Source organism: Halichoeres trimaculatus, unplaced genomic scaffold (genome assembly GCF_033239565.1).
Source record: "Halichoeres trimaculatus isolate MK-OKI-2021-1 unplaced genomic scaffold, fHalTri1.1 fHalTri1_scaffold_2, whole genome shotgun sequence".
Lineage (NCBI taxonomy): Eukaryota > Metazoa > Chordata > Actinopteri > Labriformes > Labridae > Halichoeres > Halichoeres trimaculatus.
The window spans coordinates 9242542-9264459 of NW_027437180.1; the positions used below are offsets into that span (position 1 = coordinate 9242542).

Genomic DNA, 21918 nt, shown 5'->3' on the forward strand with positions numbered 1-21918 from the left:
AGAGTTAAGACAGTGGGAAGTATTTAACAATCACTTTTGATTAAAAAAAAAAGAAAAAAAAGAAGAAGACACAAACAAAAAGTTGATTATTTACTTTGTTTGAGAAAAAACTGATTGGAGAACCAAAACCATCTCAAAAACACAACGACTTAAACAATATTCGCTCATGATGGAAAAAAAACTATATTATTTCCACCTCATTACAGTTTCAATGATTAATGTGTTAATAAACAGACATGTATTTAGTCATTACTTTATTAATTTACAGAGTATTTTGAGTTTCTGAATTATTTTTCTTTGAATCACTCTGTTAACCATACATTAGCCACGGTTACGTGAGGAGTTTTTCGTCTTTCTGAATGACTTTTCCAAAAGCAATAGTATACATACATAGAAAGGAATATTCCAATCTCTGGTCTACATGCACCGCAATAATCAAACAGAACAGTCAAAAGGGCATGCACAAACAAATGTAAAGAAACGTAAACAAACGTAAACAAATTGAGAAACGTCTCTAGTTGTGTCTTACTTCATATCTGAGCATGTGCTGAAAGAACGCACCCTGACAATTTGAGTGGATACATGATACCTCAATCAGTTTGGGGAAAGGAATATTCCACCCCTGTGAAACTGATTAAATGTCCATTCGGATTGGCACTTTTTTTTTGGAATGAGGTGTGTACAAAGGTTAAATTCTTTCTGTTTGAGCAAATAAACCGAATGCAAGCAGGATATTTGGGTCCATGTTTACGTGGCCAGTGATACAGAGAGTGGAGCCACATTAGAGTCTGAAAAGGAATTATTTTTTTGCAAATGAACCACCACTGTAACAAATCAGAAATGAATGGTGCTGCTGATCCTGGCTGCAGTGAGAGGGAGTGGGAGTAGCTCCCTATCCCTAACCCACAGGTGTCAGAGATCAGGAGCAGGCCAGGTACGGAGGTCAAATGTGGCCTTGTGATGAAAAAAGAAACAAGAACGTAGCATGGCTCATAACATGTCTAAAAAAAATTATGACAAAATATAAAAAAGCTTTCACAACAAATCATTTTCAGATTAATGAGCTTATAATTACTCAGTTTGTTTGATGTCGACACGTCAGAAGCAAACTCTCACAGATGCCTTTAAACAGTGGTGTGCGCAGACTTTATGAAGGGCAGGGCAAAAAGAAAAAAAAGGGCACATACAATGCATTCTCGATGCTGAAGACTGTTATTTTTGCCAACCAGGAGGGCACTTTAGCTCATTGATAAAGATTTTAATAAAAAAAAAAAAAATCACTTCATTTAAGTGAAGTCAACATTCACAGTAATGTTCGAACCTTTTAAAATTACGACCTTGATAGGAAGCATGGGAAAAGAAAATAAAGCACTTATCAGAAAATTGGTATTATAAGGTTTATGAATTTGTTAAACCCTTCAACAAACTTTTAATGATTTTTAAAATTGTGTTCATATTTACAGGTGAACCAGGACAACCTGGACCACCAGGACCTGCTGGACCAAAGGGATTCAAAGGAGAAGGAGGTGAGTCAGAGAGGTTTAAAGTAGGGACACAAAGATCTGGTCCTGGTACCAGTATCAGTCTGATGCAGACTCAAAAAGTGAGATCTGGTGTTGACTGTGTTTACCACAACCATGTGCAAGGACTATGTCAGCAACACTGGAAGGTCTGTGCAGTTTTTACCAAGCAGAGCTAAAATATCATAGAGGAAGAAAACTGCAGCTGCCCAGAAAGTTTTGCTCATGTTTCTCCTACAGCTCTGATGACAACTCCAAAAATACCTGAAAGTTTGATTCCCCAGTTATTCACTGCTGAGGTTAACAGTTAATCTGTGATCCTGTCAATGTTGGAGACATAGTCCTTACACATTTATACTCCCAATACATCCCAATACAGCCAGTTTGATTATATTTTTATTCCATTTTGCCTTAAAAAGTTGATAAAGCATGGAGTTACCCAAACATAATTCTCAGTCTCATCCTTAAATTAAGGAACTGGAAAAGTTGAGTTCATACTGGTATCAGATCAGTTGCAGTATCAGTATCAACTGAAACCAAAGCAAAGGTATCTTTATTGATATTGGGCCTTAAAAATTAAGATCCTTGATTCAGATTGAACTTTCAAGAAGAAAATAACTTCATGGTAGTGTGTTTCAAAAGCCAACCAAGAGAAATGGATGGATCGACCATAAACTGTGTGTGATAGTGTTAGCTGGAGTCCGCTGTCACATTAACAGCCCTGGAACAACCATTGTCTGTTATCACAGAGCTTCAGCTGTTGCTCCAGTAACGATGGACTGTGTCTCTGTATGAATTACAGGTGAATCAGGCCCAATGGGACCTCCTGGTGCAAGAGGACCACCAGGGACTCCTGGTGAGGCAGGAACTCCAGGTATAGAACTCCCCCCACTATGACCGCTTGTATTGAAAACTTAACTTTATTTGTATTGTAGGCTGATGGAAAATAACATGTTTTGAAACATAAACAACAAAAAAGCAAATGGTGATCATAAAAATCTCTCTGAGCCTAACTAAGACTTTTTTTTCTGAAGGTCCCCCTGGACTGCAAGGACCCCCAGGTATGAGACCTAACACCCAAATAAATCCTGGACTGTTTGACTGTTTTAATCCTGTAGATTTTGTTAACATTAACTCTTCTGATCCTTTGACAGGTATTGCTGGAAAACCAGGACAGCCTGGTGTACAAGGTAATGTCTCATTAGCTCATTTAGAATCAGAATCAGAATCAAGTTTTATTGCCAAGTACATTTGCACATGCAAGGAATTTGACTTGGTGTGTTGATGCAACAATTAACAAGAAAATAACATGACCAGAAAAATATTACAGAATTACTAGATGAACACTCTGTAAAATAGAATATAGAGAAAGTTAAGGTGTAAATATATAAATAAACAAAAAAAATTAAAAAATATAGAAATGCAAAGCCCACATCTTGAGTCCAGCATTTCCAATCTGACTGCTGCTGATTAAAGTCTTTAAAACTCCCTATGAGAAACAGATGGGTGATGTCACACACACCCACTAAGAATGGGGACTGTGTCCATTTATTGCAGGGTCTGTGGTCATAACATGAGAATGTGCTACAGGATAACTCAGTCAACATGGACGTAGTTACCATATTTACCAGTTTATTCTTCAGAGGACTTTTTGTAAAGGTCTTTATAGATCATGATGAGGTTTTATGATGCAGTCTTGCTCTTTGTCTAATGTTCCAGGTGAACCGGGGATACCTGGTAAAGTGTTCGGTTCAGGTCAGCACCAGAAACGCTTCGTGTTGTAACTTCAGTGCTTTGTGTGTCACCATTTTGAGTGAGACTCATGTTTATTTCTGATTTCATTCACAGTCGGCTCAGATTCTGTTGCCATTCCTGGACCCCCAGGGCCTGCTGGGCCTGCAGGTCCTGCTGGAAACCCTGGTCTGTCTGGTCCCATTGGCCCGGCTGGGGCTCCTGGACAACCTGGTAAATCTAAACTTTAGACTCAGATAAATCATTTCTCCCAAAAATTTTTTTCATATATAATTTCTTTGACTGTTTCTCTGATGTGATATTGTTTTTATTGATAAGGCGCTAAAGGATCACCTGGAGAGAAAGGTGAGAAAGGAGAAAAAGGAGAGAAAGGAGAAAAGGGAGATGAAGGAGAGAGGGGAGAGAAGGGAGAAAAAGGAGCACCAGGTGAGCCCGGGGTCGGTGTCTCAGAGTCAAAAACCAGCACAGATGGTGAGCGGTCGTCTCTTTAAAAGTTCATCACTTTAGACGTGTTCACAGCATTAATGTTATAGACTGACTCAGTGCTTCATCCTCTGTGTCTGACAGACAAGTCCTCAGGGGCTGGACAGCCCGGCCCACCAGGCCCACCTGGACCTCCAGGGCCTCCTGGAGAAATTGGTCCCCAAGGTCCTGCTGGTATGTTGAAAGATATTCATGAGATGTGATGTGTTTTTAAAGAGCTGGGACATCAGTGAACTCATCATTGTTCTTCTTTTTCAGGTGAGTCTAAACCAGGTCCTCCAGGAAAACGAGGTCCTCCAGGAGAGCCAGGTAAACATTACATTACACTCAACAGAAATGTAGACTAAAAAGTTATGGCCATAAAGAACGAGCAAACCAGGGTCAGGTCTAAGACTTCTTCTGTCCCCACAGGTAATGGTGTACCTGGACCCCCAGGACCAAAAGGAGAACCGGGTAGCTTCGTGCCAACCTCAGGTTGGTGACAGGTTTCTGAGGTCAAATCAAGCCTCTGCTGTCTTTCTGTGGCAGGTCTGATGGAGTCTTTTCTGTTGTGTCTTAGAGTCCTTTTTCGCTGGACCACCAGGACCTCCTGGACCCCAAGGACCCCCAGGTTCACCAGGTAAGTGATATTTCCGGTGTTGTCCCAATGCATCGATGTGAAATTGGTAAGATTTGCATGTACATCTTCATTTTTTTTTTAAATAGAAGGAAGCAGAATTTTTATCTTTTTTCAAACACATTTCATCAGCCTGAGGTAAATCATAACTAAGCTGCTGTGCAATCTTTGGTTGTGTTTGCTCAATGTTTTGATACATATTTTACCATTCCCAAGTATATTTTAACTTTTTTAGTAAGAAACTATAAACTTTGTGCTACATTTAGGGAAATGTAAAGAAGATTATTGTTAAAGGTGAAACACTTCATGCAAAGAAAGTAAAACAGAAGGGCAAAGTATGAGGTTTGTCTTTTGTATAGTCATCCAAAAGCTAAGTAAATTTGTTGAACAAGCAAAAAATTAAAATCTGTTAAGTGAATTTGTTGCAGGTCTCATGTCACAGATTTTGACACAATTTTGACCATATGAAGATTTGGATCCACCAATACTTCCTTAAACCTTTTCATTTGTCCTCTCCAGGTGTTTCAGGACCACAAGGGTTCAAAGGTAAGAAAACTATAAATCTTGGCAGTCAATAAATTGAATATGAGAGGCACATACTTCTTATTCATGCAACTCACATACTTTGTCACAACTGAATGTTGTCATGATTATTTTAGGTGATCCAGGTGATCCAGGTCAGCCAGGTCTTCCAGGAAGTCCAGGGGAATCAACTGTTGGTATGCAAAAAAAAGAAATCCTCTAATCATGCAGATTATTATTATTAGTATTATTATCATTATTATTATTAGTAGTAGTATTAGTAGTAGTAGTAGTAGTAGTAGTAGTAGTAGTAGTAGTAGTAGTAGTAGTAGTATACATAGAAGATCATCTTTTGTTAGTGTGGTTTTTACATGAATTCCCTATCTGTGAGTGTTTCTTTGTAATAAAAAAAAAATTAATAATGTAATGTTTTATTATTATTATTATTATTATTATTATTATTAATAATAATGATAATAATAAAAATAATGATCATCATCAACATCAACATCATCATCATCATCATCATCATCATCATCATATGTCCAAGTAGCCTAAATTCGCAAAAAAATTCAGGAGGGTGGATGCCGAGGGTGTCTATGCCACAGCCATGACACTGGGAAAAAGAAAAAAAGAAAGAGCTTATATTTTGGATAAATACACAGCGGGTATCTTAAAATTATTCAGACACATTGATAATAAATACAAGAAACTCATGGAAAAAACAAAAAAAATAAAAAACAAAAACAAAAACAGAACATATGAATATTTGTTTCACAGATCTTATATTTTGATGTTCATGTCAGGTTTCCCAGGTCAGCCTGGCCCCCCAGGTATACCAGGCCCAGGAGGTCCAGAGGGACCCCAAGGACCTCAAGGTACATTTAGCCCATTTGTCTCTGATACAAACATTTTCTCTCAATCTTATGCAGTATTTATTGGATTTTAATTGTTTACCTGTAAACACTTATCTCAGGTCATTATGTTTTATCCTCCTGAATTCTTTTGTTCAGGTGTGGGTTAACATTTGGGTTTTTCACAATGTTCTTTGCAGGTGATATTGGACCCCCTGGCCCACCAGGTGCCCCAGGAGCACCCGCTGGTAAAACTGCTCTCAATTTCATGTCTTTAAGAAGTGTGTTAGGGTAATATCTAAGGAACAACTTCGTCGTAATAACAAATGGAAACCCTTAAGGGTTGGAGCTGGCATGAGCATTATGGGAAGGTTTCATTTATATAAGCATCATAAAGATTTGCCATCAAAGCAAGTCTCTCATTGAGATCCTCAGATTTTTGTCAAAATCTTGTTTTGTTTCTTACATCCAGAGGATTTCCTCCTTGAAAGAGAGAAAATTAATGTTTTTCAGAGTAAAGTGGCCATGGCTTACCAAAAACAAAGGCAACTGTGATAACTTATTGATAACTTTGAGTGAAATATGATTATTTCTGTTAGCTTAGAGTGCTAAAAGGAAGCTGCCTTCTCTGTTTTGGTCAGCGGCTGTATTTAGATTGGCTTACCCCCAAAGGCTTCTGGGATATGAATCCCTGCTCTGAAACCCTTATCAGTAGTCTAAGGGCCCATTGGCTTTAAGTTATTGCAATATGTAATTGTTTATGTTTTTTATATTATTTTGGGGATTGTAAAGCCATTTATTACGTTAAAGCTTTTTTTTATGATCCCTTGTTACTTACATACATTGAGCAATTATACATTTATTTAGACGCAGTAAACAACTAAAATCCATCCTGGATGAATTCTCCCGGTGAACTCCTTTGACCAATTGAAAACCAAGCAGATTTTCTTTGAGGTCAAACCAACAAAAAAATCCTGACTTCTTTCAAGGTGGATGTTTTATCTCTGTCTGCCTCTGTTGGCCATTGGAGGAACTGCAAGCTAACTTTTTTTAAGTTCTCAGGGTCAGGAGTTGCCACTGATATCTAATCAGTAACAATCCTGAAAATGTTCCTGACATTTAATCAGAGGCTTCATGTTGTTAAAACAGATGCGTCATACAGTCCTGGCTACCCAGGAGCTCCAGGCCCCCCAGGCCCACCAGGACCACCGGGATCACCTGGAAGTGGGTCTGAATCAACCAACGTGGGACAGTACATTGCAGAATACCTGCAGAGTAATTATCTTAGATTCGATGCAGCTCAGACAGTGACACAAACCATTTCCCTGTGATGTGTTTGAGACGGGTTCATTTTGTTTCCAGGTGGCAACATCAGGGATTACCTGGCTGGACCACCTGGGCCCCCTGGTGCTCCAGGGCCTCCTGGGGCAGGTTCAGTTGATGATCTGGCAAACAGGGTCCTTGCCTACATCCAGGGTAGGACCATATACATCCCAATGTTCAGTGTTTGAAAGGATTGTTGAACTTTTGACCAACGCTGGTGAAAACTGCTTCAAACCTTCACCTCCTCAGGTTCAGGGAGAGGATATGATGGTGTCCCAGGTCCTCCTGGTCCTCCTGGTCCACCTGGCTCTGTCTCCTTCAATGACATCGTCAGCCTTTTACAGCGTAAGTTTGAAACCACCTCTTGTCTGACATGTGGTTGAACCAGATGTTCTTCTTTTTATAAATCCTGAAGATGTTGATTCGTGTTGGGGTCTAACAAATCCTGTTGTTTGTTTGTGTCTAGGAGAGGACCTGAGAGGATATGTTGCTGGCCCTCCTGGCCCACCAGGGGCTCCTGGAGCTCCTGGATCAGGGGCAGGTCATGGTCCCTACCTGGTTAACACCCAGGAGGTGGCTGAACGAGTCTTCAACCTGATGAATGGTGAGTGGCCAAGAGGTTTCTGACTCAAAACTTGTCGAGTGAGGATGAGACTGTGACTCCTTCCCTCCTGTCTATTCCCAGAAAGAGGATCTGCAGGTACACCTGGACCCCCAGGACCCCCAGGACCTCCTGGTGCCCCTGGGGATGGTTCAGGTATATTAAATGACAGAATTCATGAATGTGTTGATCACTGACTCCCAGATCCCCAGCATGCCTTAGCTCACAGAAATACTTTCAATGCTCCAACCAGCTGGGTATCATGGCTTTGTGGGCCCTCAAGGACCTCCTGGTGTCCCTGGCCCACCAGGCCCACCAGGCCCTCAAGGGCCTCAAGGTCCATCAGGATATGTGGGCTTCCTCAGCTCAGACATTCGGGACTACCTTCAAAGTGAGTCAACAGCAGCTTCACCATGTAGGAAATAGCCCAGAAAACATTTTGTTTAAACCACATTCATCATGTTTTCAAAGGTGTGTCCTACAATGGTCCCCCTGGATCTGAGGGTCCCTCTGGTCCTTCCGGAGGACTGGCCTCCTACCTTGAACATGCCAGCAGAGCAAGACTGAATGCAGAACAACAAGATTACATCAAGCGTGAGTTCAGAGGAACACAAATGAGCTTGTGTGACAGACTTCTGACTGTTTAAGTCCCAATCTGGGCCTGGACCCGGACCTGGATGTGAGACTTAACACAAAAGTGCCTATTTATGAATTCACTGCACTCAGTTACTACATGGTGTTCTGCAAAGTTGGTCTTTGAAAGTCCCTGGTGCTTTAAAGTCCACTTTTAAATCTTCAGGTGATGGCTTGGCAGGACATATGTTTGGAGTTCCTGGTCCACCAGGCCCGCCTGGACCCCCAGGACACAAGGGAGACCCAGGGGTGCCTGGCTCTAGAGTCTGGAGCCCAGACAGTGGAGACTACGCTGGTGTGGCTGCTAAAGTGACCGACTACATCAAATGTAGGTTTTTATTCTTCAAATGTTCCCAAAAGCTGAAGACGGCTCTCTGACCCTGATCCTTTTGTAATCTGACATTTTTCCTTCTTTTCTTTTAAAGAAGGTAAAACCATCTAAACTTGGATCATTAAGTCTTGTCTCATCAACAGCTCACGGTCTGCTGCGTGACGTCCTGAATGAGTACAACAGCCGTGTCTTCCAAGGACCTCCAGGACCTCCAGGACCTCAAGGCCCACCTGGTTACAGCCGATGGTTTGGTTCCCATGGAAACGCCACAGATCTGCTGGAATACATCAAATGTGAGAGATGAAACCGTGATGTTAATCCAGATGAAGACACAGCAAGTGAAGGCTTTAGTCTAACCTGGTCTTTCTTTGTGTCTGGTTTTTCAGCTCATGGTCTGCTACGTGATACTGAACGACACAACCAGCGTGTGGTTCAGGGGCCCCCAGGACCCCCAGGCCCTCCTGGTCACCCTGGATACAGCCGACTGTTTGGCTCTGACGCAAACGTCACAGATTTAGTGGAATTCATCAGAGGTTAATAACATTACTTTTTACTGTCTCTGTTTGAAGAATGAGTTAAGGTGATTTGGTACGAATGACTGAAAACTCTGAAACTGTCCTCTGACAGCACATGGAGCCATCATAGGACCACCAGGGAGACCAGGGCAGAAAGGAGACATGGGACACCCAGGACCCAAAGGAGAGAGGGGTAAATCTATAGAGTTGTAGAGGAAAATATTTGATCTGCTGTCCTCCAAGTTTGATATGACCATTCAACAAATTTACCAGGCGGTCACCTTGTTCTGCATCCACTACTTAGTGAGTCACAGTGACAAGAACAAAACTTCCTCCAACAGGTAGAAACCTCAAGAAGAACCAGACTCATGTTAGACAGACATCTGCTCAGACCATACTCAGGTTACAGAGAGTGACTGAGTTGTGTCCTAGCAGTGATGATGATGATGGTAGACTGTAATGGCAGTAGCAGCTGGAGTGTGGCAGGTCCACAGCAACAGAAACCTCCAAGATAGGTGAGCTCAAGGACTGCCAGAAAGATCCATGGTTAAGAACTGAATCTGATCCAGCTCCAAGTATAAGCTTTGAAAAAGGAAAGTTTGAAGTCTACTCTCAAAGTAGAAACAGTGTCTGCCTCCTGGACCCTGACCAGTAGATAATCCCAAAAAAGAAGAGCTGATAACCAAAGGCTCCACCTTCCACACTACTTTTAAAGACAGCAGGTGCGACGAGCAGGCTGCATGCTGGGAGCTCTAGACAGATGATACCGCATTGTGAGCTCTTTGAGCTAGGATGGTTAATTACCTTTTAGAGCTCTGTAAGTCAGAAGAAGAAATTTAGATTGTATTTTAGATTTTATGTGTAGCCAGTGTGGAGACGCTAAAGCCGCGTTTCCACCAAGCAGTCTTGTAAGGTTCAGTACGGTTTGGTTCAGTTAAGCCTTAATCCATTTGCGTTTCCACAGCAAACTGTGCCCTCTCATGGTGGGCGGCGTGTAAGCTGGATGCCGAAAGCTGCATCTGTTAAACAATAGTGTGACGCCGTGGCAGCGTGACACAGTTTACCCCGCTAATAAATCCAACGACGAAGAAGAGAAACGCGACTCAATAAACAAAGAGCATAGATGAAAGACATGAAGCATTTTTTACTTGGCATGTAGCTGTTTGATACAAAGTGTGAGCAAGCTTTGTTTCAGAGAAGTCTGTGTGCAGCCAGGAGAAATGTAGCAGCCGTCGCTGGGTAGGTGTCGGTTCTTTTGACCAATCAATGGTCTGCAGTGTTGTAGCTCCACCTTCTGAGAGCGGATCAGTTCAGTCTGAAAAGTAGGACGGCCTGTCTCTGTTTTTGGGGCTCTGTCCTGGGGTAAGTCAGTGGAAACGCCACAAAATGCGCGCCGTATCAAGACAAACCGAACTGGTCTGCTTGGTGGAAACGCGGCTTAAGACTGGAGAGATGTGCTCCCCCCCTCCTGGTCTCAGTCAGTACCTGAGCTGCGGCATCCTAAACCAGGTGAAGAGCCTTTCTTGACTTGTAAGGACTGCTGGATAAAATGGAATTAAATTAATCCAATCTGGAGGCAATTAAAGCATGGGCTAGTTTCTCTGCACTGCTTTGAGACAGGATGTGTTTGGTTTTTGGATATTATGAAGGGCATATAAGGCTGTCATTGAAATCTGTTGGTTGTAAGAGTCAAGGGATGAGTCTTGATCTAACTGACAGTGGTGTGCACAGACTTTTTCAAAGGCAGGGGCAAAAATGAAAATAAAAAATGCACGTTTGCCATTAAAGAGGGCCACCCAGCACATATTTTTTCCACTCAAGATGGCAGTTTAGTGTGTTTTGCCAACCAGGCAGGCACTTGAGCACACATTCTGGCTCCCAAGAGGGCAATTTAGCGTGTGTTATTCAACAATTCAGCCACAAAGGGGGAGACAACCGCCCCACACCCCACCCCTCTATGCAGGCCACTGCTAACAGAGCTTCCAGATTCCAAACCACGGTCCCTGATGCCAGGCTAATGCCATCATAGGTGGTTATCTAGATAAAACACTTCTCTGAGGTGTTTAGGTCCAAGAACAATGACTTCAGTTTTTCACAGTTAAGCAATGAAAAAATTCTGCTGTACAGTGACTATTAATTTTATCAGAAAAGAAAGTTTAAGGCCAAATCTTGATGATTCCAGAGAAGAGGAGCCTGATAACCAACTAAAAGCTCCACCTCCCATGTGACTTTCCAACCTTAGTTGTTTTTTTATGGATAACACAATGAGGATGGATGCCCAGAAGTTCCCTAAAGTCACTGAAAGTGTATTGATTACTTGAAGACATTCATTGATGTTGATTCCTTAAAAAATAAGAATTCCAGCCAGCATGCATTTTTACCACTCAGTTGCTTTATGCCAGTATCCTCTCATAGTGAATCGAACAGTCTGCAGAGTCCTAAAGAGAAAGGTTGCAAACCTCTTCCTATACTGACTGAGCTGAGCTTGACAGACATGGTTATAAAGTGTGTTGCTTATGCTTCGCAGGGTTATGCTCTGAAGACCTCAGTTGACTTGCTTTAACAGCTGCAATTTATTCATAACCGAACAAAAACATCATTACTTCACATATTTTATTACTCACAGTAAAGTCGATGGACCAGCACTGACCAGGTCCAAAGTTGTAACTTTCTCTGTCCATTAGCAGCAGTACACAGGACACGTTTTAACAAAAGGAAACAAAAAGCAGGTTTTATCGACAGTCTGAGGTTTGATTCTCAAAGCACTCCTCTTTGTGTCGACGCAGGTGAACGGGGCTTTCCTGGGCCTGAAGGACGCAGAGGACAAGACGGAGACAGAGGTCAGTTATAACAACACTCATTTAGTGTCTCTGGAGAAAATGTTGAGCCCATGTGGTGACTTCTAGTACAGACTCGTGTCTAGTTTTACAGCATCCAGCAGAGGTGTAAAGAGTACTGAAATAATTAACTCAAGTACAATTACTGTGACTTTGATAAAGTTTTACTTAAGTACAAGTTAAAGTACCCATTAAAAAATGTACTCAAAGTAAAAGTAAAAAGTAGCTAGTGTGAAATGTACTTTTAGTAAAAGTTACTTAGTTACTTTTATTCTAACAGCAGATCTCTCCTTGGGAGTGCAATAAGGACACAATGATTTTAATTTCAAAGTTGTTAAGTTAAAATCTTTACAAATCTTTACAAAATCTTAAAAAAAAAAGTATAGACAGCATGAAACATGTCGATACGACAGAGTATTACCCTATTACCTGCTGAAGCTCACCTTGGCTTTACCTCGTCATAAACTACAAAACATAACCAACTTCCATTGCAATGGCAGAAATATTAAGATTTGTTGTACCTCTACGTGTTTGTGCAAGTTTGATACAGAGTTTTTACAAGCTGCTACGTTTGTCACTCTGGGCAAACACAGCTTACAGTGCACAATGAAACTGTTTGCCTTTCTTGCACCTGAAGCCGAAGTGTTCCCTCAAATGTGGCCAGAAGTTTACTTCATTTTCTGTCAGGGAACGAACGTTTTGCCTCCAGTTAGGTCTGCACCACTGTTGTCTGTCTTCTTCGTCTCCATCTTTCTTGTGTTTTAGCACCAGGTTGTTGTTCTGCTCATCATTTACTTCCATTTTTTTTTATAATTCTTCTTCTGTGGTGTTTATTTGTGGTGGACACAGCAGCTGTCTCTTGCACTATGTTTTTTTTTTTACTTGAAAAGTATTAAGTAAACAAAAAAATCTACTCAATTACAGTAATGTGAGTAAATGAAATTTGTTACTTTTCACCTCTGGCTCTGTTGGTTTTCGGCTTCGTCCCTTTTTTGTAAAGCGTTCCTCCTAGTTTTTGAATATTTAGATCATTACTTTAAGAAGAGTCAGACTCTCTGGAGCGCCATCATGTGACTAACCTGTGGCAAGTTTAGCAAATGAGTTGGCCGATAATCCTCTGCATTACTTTTTCAGCAGTTTGTTCACCCTGAACCGACTTCTTGGACGTGTGTTACTGGTATCAAATCTAAAATGAGAATACATTTAAAAAAAACAAAAAAACCTTTGAATAATTTTTCAGTTTCAGCATTTAGATATGTTGACTTTTTACTAAATTAAATGTATGCTTTCAATGACTTGTAAATCATTCAGTTTTGTCTTTATCAACCTTTCACACAGTGTTTCCAGCTTGGGTTTGAAAACCATCATGAAAAAGTTGCTGCAGTCATTCAGTTTGTTTTAATTTTTTACAGGAGAGCTGAAGCTTCGAGCCAGAAGAAGAAGGAGGAATGTTGGTGTTTGAGATGCCGTCCATGAGGACCATCACCTGACATATCATAATAAACAAACTGCTTGGGTTTTATTTTAAAGACGGTAAATGAGCTTTAATAGTGGATTTCTTTTCACTGATACATATTTTTCTAAATGACTTAAAATATTTTTTTAATCTTTGTAGTGTTGTCTTTTTGAATGGAGGGATCATGATGATGTATAGTTTTGAATTTCCTATGTTGTACATTTTTAAAGGGATGTCAGTTGTCCAGTGGGGTGATATATTTTCTTTGAATGAATGATTGTTTTATAAACTTTTATTTCTGCTGCTCATGTTTTTTCTTGTTTGTGACAGTTTTTTTTTTTTTAGCAATGCTAGAAAGTGTATCACTACATGGATCTTTTAATAATAAACACATCTGACGTACAGGAGAAAATGTTTATTTACAGCAAAATGAAAATCTACATTACACAGGCATTCTAAAAACTATACATGTACATTAAAAAAAAAGCATTATGATTTTGATATGCATGTTTTTTAGTCGACATTCAGAATGCAATCATTATTCTGCAGGCGCTAATCAACCGAAAAAGAACTGACCAGACTGATTTTGTGATCATATTTTGTTTGCAGCACTTCTTCTGTAATGAAAGATGAAGCTGCAGCACAGACGCTGCAGTGTGGGCAGAGGATACATGTTAATATAAATAGCCGCTGAGTCAGCGCTGAAATATGTGCACAGCACTCCTTCATTGCATCTTTGTACATTTCAGTTCAGCAGGTAAATATCTGAGACTATCTGCACCTCCCATCAACCAATCATAAAAAAGAGATGATTAAATGAACCAATCAGAATTCACGATGGCCTAAACCAGTCAGGTCCATTTTTTAAAGGATATGGTTGAGTTTACAATGCGTCAATAATAAAATGTCTAACACGTCATCCTAAAAACATCAGTCTAAATAAAAGGAGAGTGTTTCCAAGTCCTGCTCTCTTTGTTTCTCTGAATACAGACCACAGACTGTGTGTATGATGTGGATTCAGCCGCTTAATTTCAAACTTCATCTTATGCCAAAGTCCCTTAACCAGCATGTTTTCTGATGGCCAGCAGGGGGCGACATCACTAACATAAAAGAAATTGTATTCAATTTGAGTCTCTACCAGACTTAACGTTTTCTTAATGAAATAATAATCTTAATTTCTAGCTTTTTCAAACCAGAACTATGACTTATGATCATTTAGCAGTTCAGGAATGCAGCCCACTCAAAAATCTTAAGCGTATACATGTAGTCACGTTTTTTATTTTTCATTTTAGTTTGATAACATTGTTTAAAAACTCATAATACTTATCCAAACTAGCATCCCTCTCATCATTACTATGTTTTTTAAGCTGAAATGAGGCTCCAGTCTGCTACCTCCACTTCCTGTACACACACTGAACAATCAAACATTAATTAAACAATATTTCTGCATCCAAACATTTAGATTGAGTTTATGAGCTGGCATTCATTCTTTAGACTGACTACAGTCTTTAAAGGCAGTCACAACAGGTACAAGGTAAATCTATTAAGGCTAGAGAAGCTATCATGACAGTAAAAAGAGTTTCATTAAAAAGAAGAAGAAACAGACCTACACATGATACACCTCAAGGTAAAATACATTTAACAGAGGTGATGGTTGGAAAGTAATGTTTGAAATGTAGTAGTGAAGTATTTATAGTTTTATTTTGTTGTTGGTCTTTGGAGACTTTTTTTTTTGATGCATTTCAAACTATTTCTTAAATGAAATTGGGTTATGAGTTACTGTGTTCTAATACCTTTAGCATGACTGTACTTTAAGCCCTTTAAAACTCTCCCTCTGTTATTTATTTCAGCTACATGCTCACCTCCTAAGTCAGATTTGTTGTTGAATCAGAGTGGACAACCTAAATGTTTAGAAATGCTTCAAACACTGCCATCTGCTGGTTTGTGGTTTACACATCTCACAAAATGAACCACAAGTTTAGAACATAGACGATTGTGGATAATTAAAAAATAGAACCTAAAGAGTTAAAAAGATATTTTATCTTCAGTTACTAACCCTCTATAATCTATGGACACATTGAAATATTTCATCCTTAAATCATCCCTGAATAATGTTCCTGTTTATACACAACACTTAGCTTGATAATAATACAGAGTTCATACTAAAGGCTGCAGAAAAACATGGACCACGCAGCAGCTCCCCGAAGTGAAGCCAAGACTTTGAGAGCTCCCCCTGGTGATTGGTTTCAGAAGAGGTATTAAAGTTCCCTCATTATGACAACGGTTCTAAAAGAAGCCAAAGTGCTAAAAACTGCAGACTCTGAAGTGTCAACATGAGACTGGGTCTGAGAGCTTAGGGTAATCCATGGACAGGCATGTTGTTTTGGGTCCAAAGAACTTATACCCTGATTCATTTTTGAAACTTGTTTATTTTGAAAACAATTAAGGTTTGGGAATCTCATTAGTAGTTTAGCTTAATCAAGATTCATTAAAACTCCCACAGACAGAAGAATCAGTCTAAGTGAAGGCCGTAGCAGCCTGAAGCATCTTTGTTATATGGAAGTTGGTGGAGTGTTTTGGTTGAAGGGATGGGGGTGAAGTTAGTCCAGTAGCTTCTCGAGGCCTTGATGATCACAGCACAATATTTTGTTTTGGCTTAACTCCTTAAAACTGGTGGGGCTGGAGGTCCATGTTTATATGCAGTCATTGGTTCACGCCTTCAACATCAAAAACCAGACTAACCGATATATAAATGCTTCAGTGGACAGTCCTTGTTCCTGTCAGCACAGTGATTTCCTTAGTGTCTAGTTAACAGTGATACTCTGTCTCTGTATGTAAACACTTTTTCCTCACCTCCTCTGTTATCTAAAATAATTCTTTGTAGCTTTGTAGTAAACTTAAGTGTTGTGCTTGAGACATGAAAGACAGCATCGTTTCTGGAAGAAGAAGTATTAAACTAGTAGTAAAGGCTCTAACAGAGTGGTACTTTAAAAAATACATTTTATCGTTTTGTTCTTCTATCATAAGTGTTGTTACAAATGTCTCCATCAGAAATACATTCTCTATTTAAGCATTAACTCTAAATGATATGTTTGCTCTTAATATTCAAATTAAACTTGCGACTTTACGTTTTAGTGGTATAAAAATGTTTTTTTTCATTAGTGCAAACATCTAAATAAGAGAAAAATGGAGCAGCAAATAAATCTTAGAAAGTGTTTAGACCGAAAAGCCAAAAACATGTGATCCTTCAGGCACTGGATTCTTTATAAAACACTTCAATCAATGAAAGGAGCAGAACTACTTCACTGTAGTATTCAGGCTGTGGCTGAAACACTGAACCTGCACATTTCCTACTTCATTCTCCTTAAAATGTCTCTAATGTTGAGAAAACAGGACACAGGTGGATACAAAGAGCGAAGTAAAGAGAGCTGCAGACAGACGACTGAAGTCCACAAACAGATGCTTTTTACACACCCACAGGAAGAGGGCAAGGCAGCACAGGCTCGGTTCTTACTGTCGGTGCGAGTACACATGTCCAAGTGCTTAGTGTATGCATGTGTGTGCGTGTGTAGGTTCCTCCTAGAAACCTGTGGAGTGGACGCTGGGTATGGGGTAGAACTTAGAGATGCGGCTCTGTGTGGAGGGGTTAAGGCACTCCGACTCTCCACTCATCTTGAAGAAAACTTCCTGCTCCTGCAGCTTCCGCGCAAACTCTTCCTCCAGAGCCTGAGGAACGGAAACAAACACATGTAAGGTTCATATCATCACACATCAAAACACTTAATGAGTCTTTTTAATGAGTTAAGAAACAGGGTCTAAAATGTGCCCTTTATATCTGGTGAAGGGAACAAACACAGCTGGTAACTCTACCAGATGGCCCCAATCAGCCCTTATATCTCTAGCTTTTTACTACAGATGCACCAAAAATTTGCCCATCGAAATGACTTGAGCATGCGTTTTTTTTATCACTGTAAAAACATGTCCGAAACAGTTTTCTGTGATGACACAAGCAGAACCTGTGGTCAGCACTCTCTTGTGCAGATAACATGCCTGCAGTGTGGACGTACTCCAGTATATCCCAGTAAGACCCACGGATAGCCACTTGCAAAGCAAGTAATGTGGGTATGAGAAATGATCCAGACAGAGAACATGCTTGGGGACAGAGAAGCTCCCCAGGAATAGAAGGAGAGCAGAGAGCAGAGAAAAAGGACTCATCTCTCTGAACCAGATGAGGGGCGTACCTCTCTTATAGATCAGGTCTATACCTTATCCTTTTATTTAACTGACTTAAAAGCCTTAACATTATTCGTATTATTAAATGGCGCAATGATCACGCGTTTACATCTCTCCTCTGGATGATGGCAGAGTTCCGCAGACACACACAGACAAGCACAATCTGTATAGTGGACAGACTAAGCAGCAACCTCTGGTCTACGAATATGAGACAGTGCTGAAGTGCTAAAATCTGCTGTTTCTCGAGTGTGCTTCAGGCTGGCTCAGGAAGTACAGGAAGTCACATACACACCAAGCCAAAAAAAGCTGTCTTTACAGCAGAAATTAACCTATTTACAGCCTGGTTCAAAAGACGTCTCCTGTCTGAGTCGCTAATTTTACTACCAGCACCCACTGTACAGGGAGGGGTGATTTTTTTTTTCACTCGACCGTTCAGAGGATGGCTGTATGCAAAGTCCTTGATACTACCAATATGGCCGCTATAGCCGATGTGCTTCATTTTCTGTTTCAGAAACAGATGGGTGAAGTTGGCGAGACTACGTCCATGTTTTATACGGTCTATGGGACAGACTCAGGAAAAATAACATAATAACATAATAAGCACCCACTGTACAGGGAGGGGTGATTTTTTTTTCACTCGACCGTTCAGAGGATGGCTGTATGCAAAGTCCTTGATACTACCAATATGGCCGCTATAGCCGATGTGCTTCATTTTCCGTTTCAGAAACAGATGGGTGAAGTCGGCGAGACTACGTCCATGTTTTATACGGTCTATGGGACAGACTCAGGAAAAATAACATAATATACTTCATTTGAAGAATTAACTACATTGGTATTGATTAATGCAGTTGCAATGCATTGATTTCAGTAGGGATGGGTACCTTTAACATTTGACATGATACAGTTTCAATGCCTGGTACCTGACAATTGGTATCAGTGCTCAACAGTACTGATTTTTGGTAATTTGTTCATGTGGAAATAAATATTAATTTGTTTAATGATAAAATCTCAAAGTTTTTAAATTTAGAATATCTATTCTCAATACATTAACATGCAATGCTGTGTTCATGTCAAGCATAAACGCCTACTCTAACACTCCCTCACAGTCACAAGGATGTGTTCAGATACCTAAACATGGTACCGTTTAAATTTTAAGTGAATTGGTACTACAGACAGAATTTGGTTGTTAACTATAAAAGTAGCTAATTTGTTACCCATCCATAGATTTTAGTGAGGTAAGTACACTACCACAGGCATAAATGTAGTGGTACTACTAATAATAGCCAGAATAATGTATTATGGTTACTCAGATTACAGCCTTTGTTTCCTCTTTTTCAGTTTTTGGTTTGGGCCAAGAATCTTCATTTCAGTGCATCCCCACTTTGACCCCACTTACCATGTATAACAACATTTATTCAAAAGCAAAGATCAAACCTTATCAGTAGATCAAACGAACTGTATCTGGCCTTGCTGAAAGTCTATTTTCTATTCTTGTACATAGTTGTTGTTCATATTGCATCACAGCTGTGAAATGATGATATTTTGAGGGTCATTATTTCAGTGAAAGAGTCACAATCTAAATGTGAAGACTGCGAGGTGATGCTTATTACACAGAAGTTAAAAAGCTACCAGACTACCTTCTTCCTGGGTCGTAGTTTCTCCCTCCACTCCTTCAGCTCCTGGCTGTGCTCCTCGTCCAACTCCTTCAGCTTCTGGGTCTCATGTTCAATCAGCAGGTGACACTTCTCGTTCTGCAACAAGCACAAAAAAAGAGAACATTAAAGTGGCTCAGGTTGCAAAACTATTCCTCTATTTATAAAACAAAACCTGAAAAGTCCTTCTAAAGGATTAAATTTTCTTCATATAGCTTCAAGCTGCTGGTTGTAAAGCCTGAAGTATAATCATTTGTGGAGGCAAGCACCAGATCAGCTGTTTCTGTTGAACATAGGAAAGATCTGTTTCTATTCAAACTGTAAATTTCATGTGGACTTAACTTCCCCAGTATCAAAGTCATTCAACTAAACAATTAGTCCTAACACCGGAAGCAGCCGTAAACCAATACTGATTTCGAGGAGTAACTGTACAGAAGCAGTCAGTGGAGTGTGGTGGCTCTGTGTACAGCTCTGCTTCAGTCTCTTCCTGTTCAATCAAAGGTCTGACATCAACAAAAAGCTCCTTTTACACAGGTAGCCTTTCTGTAATGTTATCCAACAGTTTTAGTAACATTCTGTGCTGACCGATTAAGCAGCAGCTTTCACAGCTCATCTCTCAGCTGCCAGCTGAACGGCTCTACTGAGGTCAGGCTAAACCTTTTTGTACCCGTTAAGTCATTTCTGACCCCTAGAGATGTGAAAAATATCAGACTCAGGTTAATTGAAGAAATGTTTCCCCGTAGATAACGACTGTTTACGTGACATATGTAACGTTTGAATGTTGAGCAGCAGAAGTTTGAAGCTTCACCTGCAGCTGCTGCAGCTCCCGGACGTTGGCGTCACACTGCAGCTGCAGGTCTCTCATCTGGTTTTCATGTTTCTGCTGCTGGTGGAGCCTCTCGTTCTTCTGTCTCTTGTCTTCCTGAGCTGCAAACTGGGAAACAGACACATGATCAGGATCACTCATTTTTATACAGGAGAGTGTGTGACTCCCTCCTCCACCACATGCTCCTTACCTGTTTAACCCTTTCCCTCTCCTGCTCCAGGCTGATGGTCGCTCCAGTGATGCGGAGGCTCTTCTTGAACATGGCCATGCGGGTCTTGGCCTCACTGCGCTGGATCTTGGGCAGTCTGGCCTTCTCCTGTGTCTGCTTGTTCTTCAGCTCCTCGATCAGACGCTGGTTGTAGCGCTGCATCTGCTCCATCTCCTGCACAGGCCGAACAAAAAGAACGCACAAAAGATCAGGAGAGCAACTTTTCACACATTTTTTTCACACATTTAGAACAGGGTATATGCTGATATCCTCAGGTTAAATTCAATAGCTTTTTAAGACTTTCTTAAAAACCTTTCAAAAAGTCCTAAGACCTTATCGTGACAATAAGATGTTGTTAGCGACCGATCTTTGACAGTTGTAGTTCGCATTTTAACATAAATTAGATAAACTGAGAAGGAATAAATCTTGAAAGAATAAATGAAACTGAAGGCAGGTTTACTGACATTAACATTCTCACAAAAAGTAACAGTAGTTATTCAAGGCCAACTTGCAGAAAAAAAAACAAACAAGAATTTTATTTCCACATTGCCAAATTTAGGACATGTGCTTAAGATGGTGTGATTTGCTTTCTATCAGCGCCACATACTGACGGCTACGTCACGTCACGTCTCAAACAACAGCGCTGCATAACTGTATCGATAACTACCTTATCTCATTGCGTTGTATCCAGTAAAAAAGTGACATGAACAAAGGAAATTTGTTCCAAAACAACTGAGATCAGTGGAAGCTTTCTCTAAATCTTAGGAATCAAAGATCCCAGGTCGTCAAAAGTCTGAGAAATTTTCTAAGGAGGCTTGAGAAACTCTTATGATCTAGAGAGAAATATTTTGAGATGCTAAAGCTTTTTCTAGATCCTCACGCTGGTCTGTGATAAGTGTGACGAGCAGAATGATCGTCCAATCACCAGGTGTGGTTTTTTTTGAAGGTTCAGACCCTGAAAACATTTTCCAACCAGATAGACTTTTTCCGTGGCAGATATTTGGAACTGTCTGTCTTTGGAGTCAAAGCTTGAACACCAATAAAATTTACTACCTCATAACATTAGGGTTAAGACTGTTTACTACTTTTTAAGGGCCTTAATTTTCCCACAACTGATTTATCAACTTTTAATACTTTTTAAGACTGGCTGTAGAAGCTCAATATAAGGTGTTCTCCCTTATTCAGTGCGGACCTTTTCGTGTCTCTTCAGCAGCTGATGCCTCTGCATGAAGTACTGGTCTTTGAGCTGCTGCTTGAACAGCTGGTGTTTCTCCTGCAGATGGCGCTCTTCCAGCTCCCACATGGCAGCCTCTCGTGCTAAGGAGACAAAAGACAAAGCAGGATCATCACACAGAGGAACCATTGACAGGCTTCTTTTGGGGGAAAACCTCCCAAACAACACGTCTCATTTCAAACCATCTCTGCTTTATGAGACAGAGATGAGACGTCATCTAATAAGATTTCCCTTTTTAAGCTCTGAATCATCTCTTCTTCCTTATTCCTGCTGAAATCTCCATGAGCTCCTAGAGCACAGTCATAACCTCCCATGACTTGGT

The 21918-nt window shown here is 40.4% G+C and overlaps 2 protein-coding genes across 2 annotated transcripts in view; one reads left to right on the plus strand and one right to left on the minus strand.

Moving 5' to 3' along the window:
- Positions 1-13515, plus strand: part of LOC141784701 (uncharacterized) — a 34147-nt gene extending 20632 nt beyond the window's left edge. The window contains exons 28-55 of the mRNA XM_074662542.1: positions 1464-1526; positions 2323-2394; positions 2555-2581; positions 2675-2710; positions 3240-3275; positions 3369-3485; positions 3627-3743; positions 3840-3929; positions 4014-4064; positions 4167-4229; positions 4315-4374; positions 4891-4917; positions 5040-5090; positions 5700-5771; positions 5948-5976; positions 6875-7022; positions 7110-7223; positions 7320-7415; positions 7537-7674; positions 7756-7806; positions 7925-8062; positions 8143-8265; positions 8471-8632; positions 8779-8928; positions 9022-9168; positions 9263-9343; positions 11937-11990; positions 13400-13515. Coding sequence (XP_074518643.1) covers positions 1464-1526; positions 2323-2394; positions 2555-2581; positions 2675-2710; positions 3240-3275; positions 3369-3485; positions 3627-3743; positions 3840-3929; positions 4014-4064; positions 4167-4229; positions 4315-4374; positions 4891-4917; positions 5040-5090; positions 5700-5771; positions 5948-5976; positions 6875-7022; positions 7110-7223; positions 7320-7415; positions 7537-7674; positions 7756-7806; positions 7925-8062; positions 8143-8265; positions 8471-8632; positions 8779-8928; positions 9022-9168; positions 9263-9343; positions 11937-11990; positions 13400-13449 — 2363 coding nt within the window. The 3' untranslated portion in view covers positions 13450-13515. The remainder of the gene's footprint in view (positions 1-1463; positions 1527-2322; positions 2395-2554; positions 2582-2674; positions 2711-3239; positions 3276-3368; positions 3486-3626; positions 3744-3839; positions 3930-4013; positions 4065-4166; positions 4230-4314; positions 4375-4890; positions 4918-5039; positions 5091-5699; positions 5772-5947; positions 5977-6874; positions 7023-7109; positions 7224-7319; positions 7416-7536; positions 7675-7755; positions 7807-7924; positions 8063-8142; positions 8266-8470; positions 8633-8778; positions 8929-9021; positions 9169-9262; positions 9344-11936; positions 11991-13399) is intronic.
- A 339-nt stretch (positions 13516-13854) lies between these two features.
- LOC141804397 (STE20-like serine/threonine-protein kinase) overlaps positions 13855-21918 on the minus strand; it is a 45595-nt gene continuing 37531 nt past the window's right edge. Inside the window, exons 14-18 of the mRNA XM_074688800.1 lie at positions 21555-21679; positions 20345-20536; positions 20137-20262; positions 19314-19427; positions 13855-17169 (exon numbers count right to left, since the gene is read on the minus strand). Coding sequence (XP_074544901.1) covers positions 17023-17169; positions 19314-19427; positions 20137-20262; positions 20345-20536; positions 21555-21679 — 704 coding nt within the window. The 3' untranslated portion in view covers positions 13855-17022. The remainder of the gene's footprint in view (positions 17170-19313; positions 19428-20136; positions 20263-20344; positions 20537-21554; positions 21680-21918) is intronic.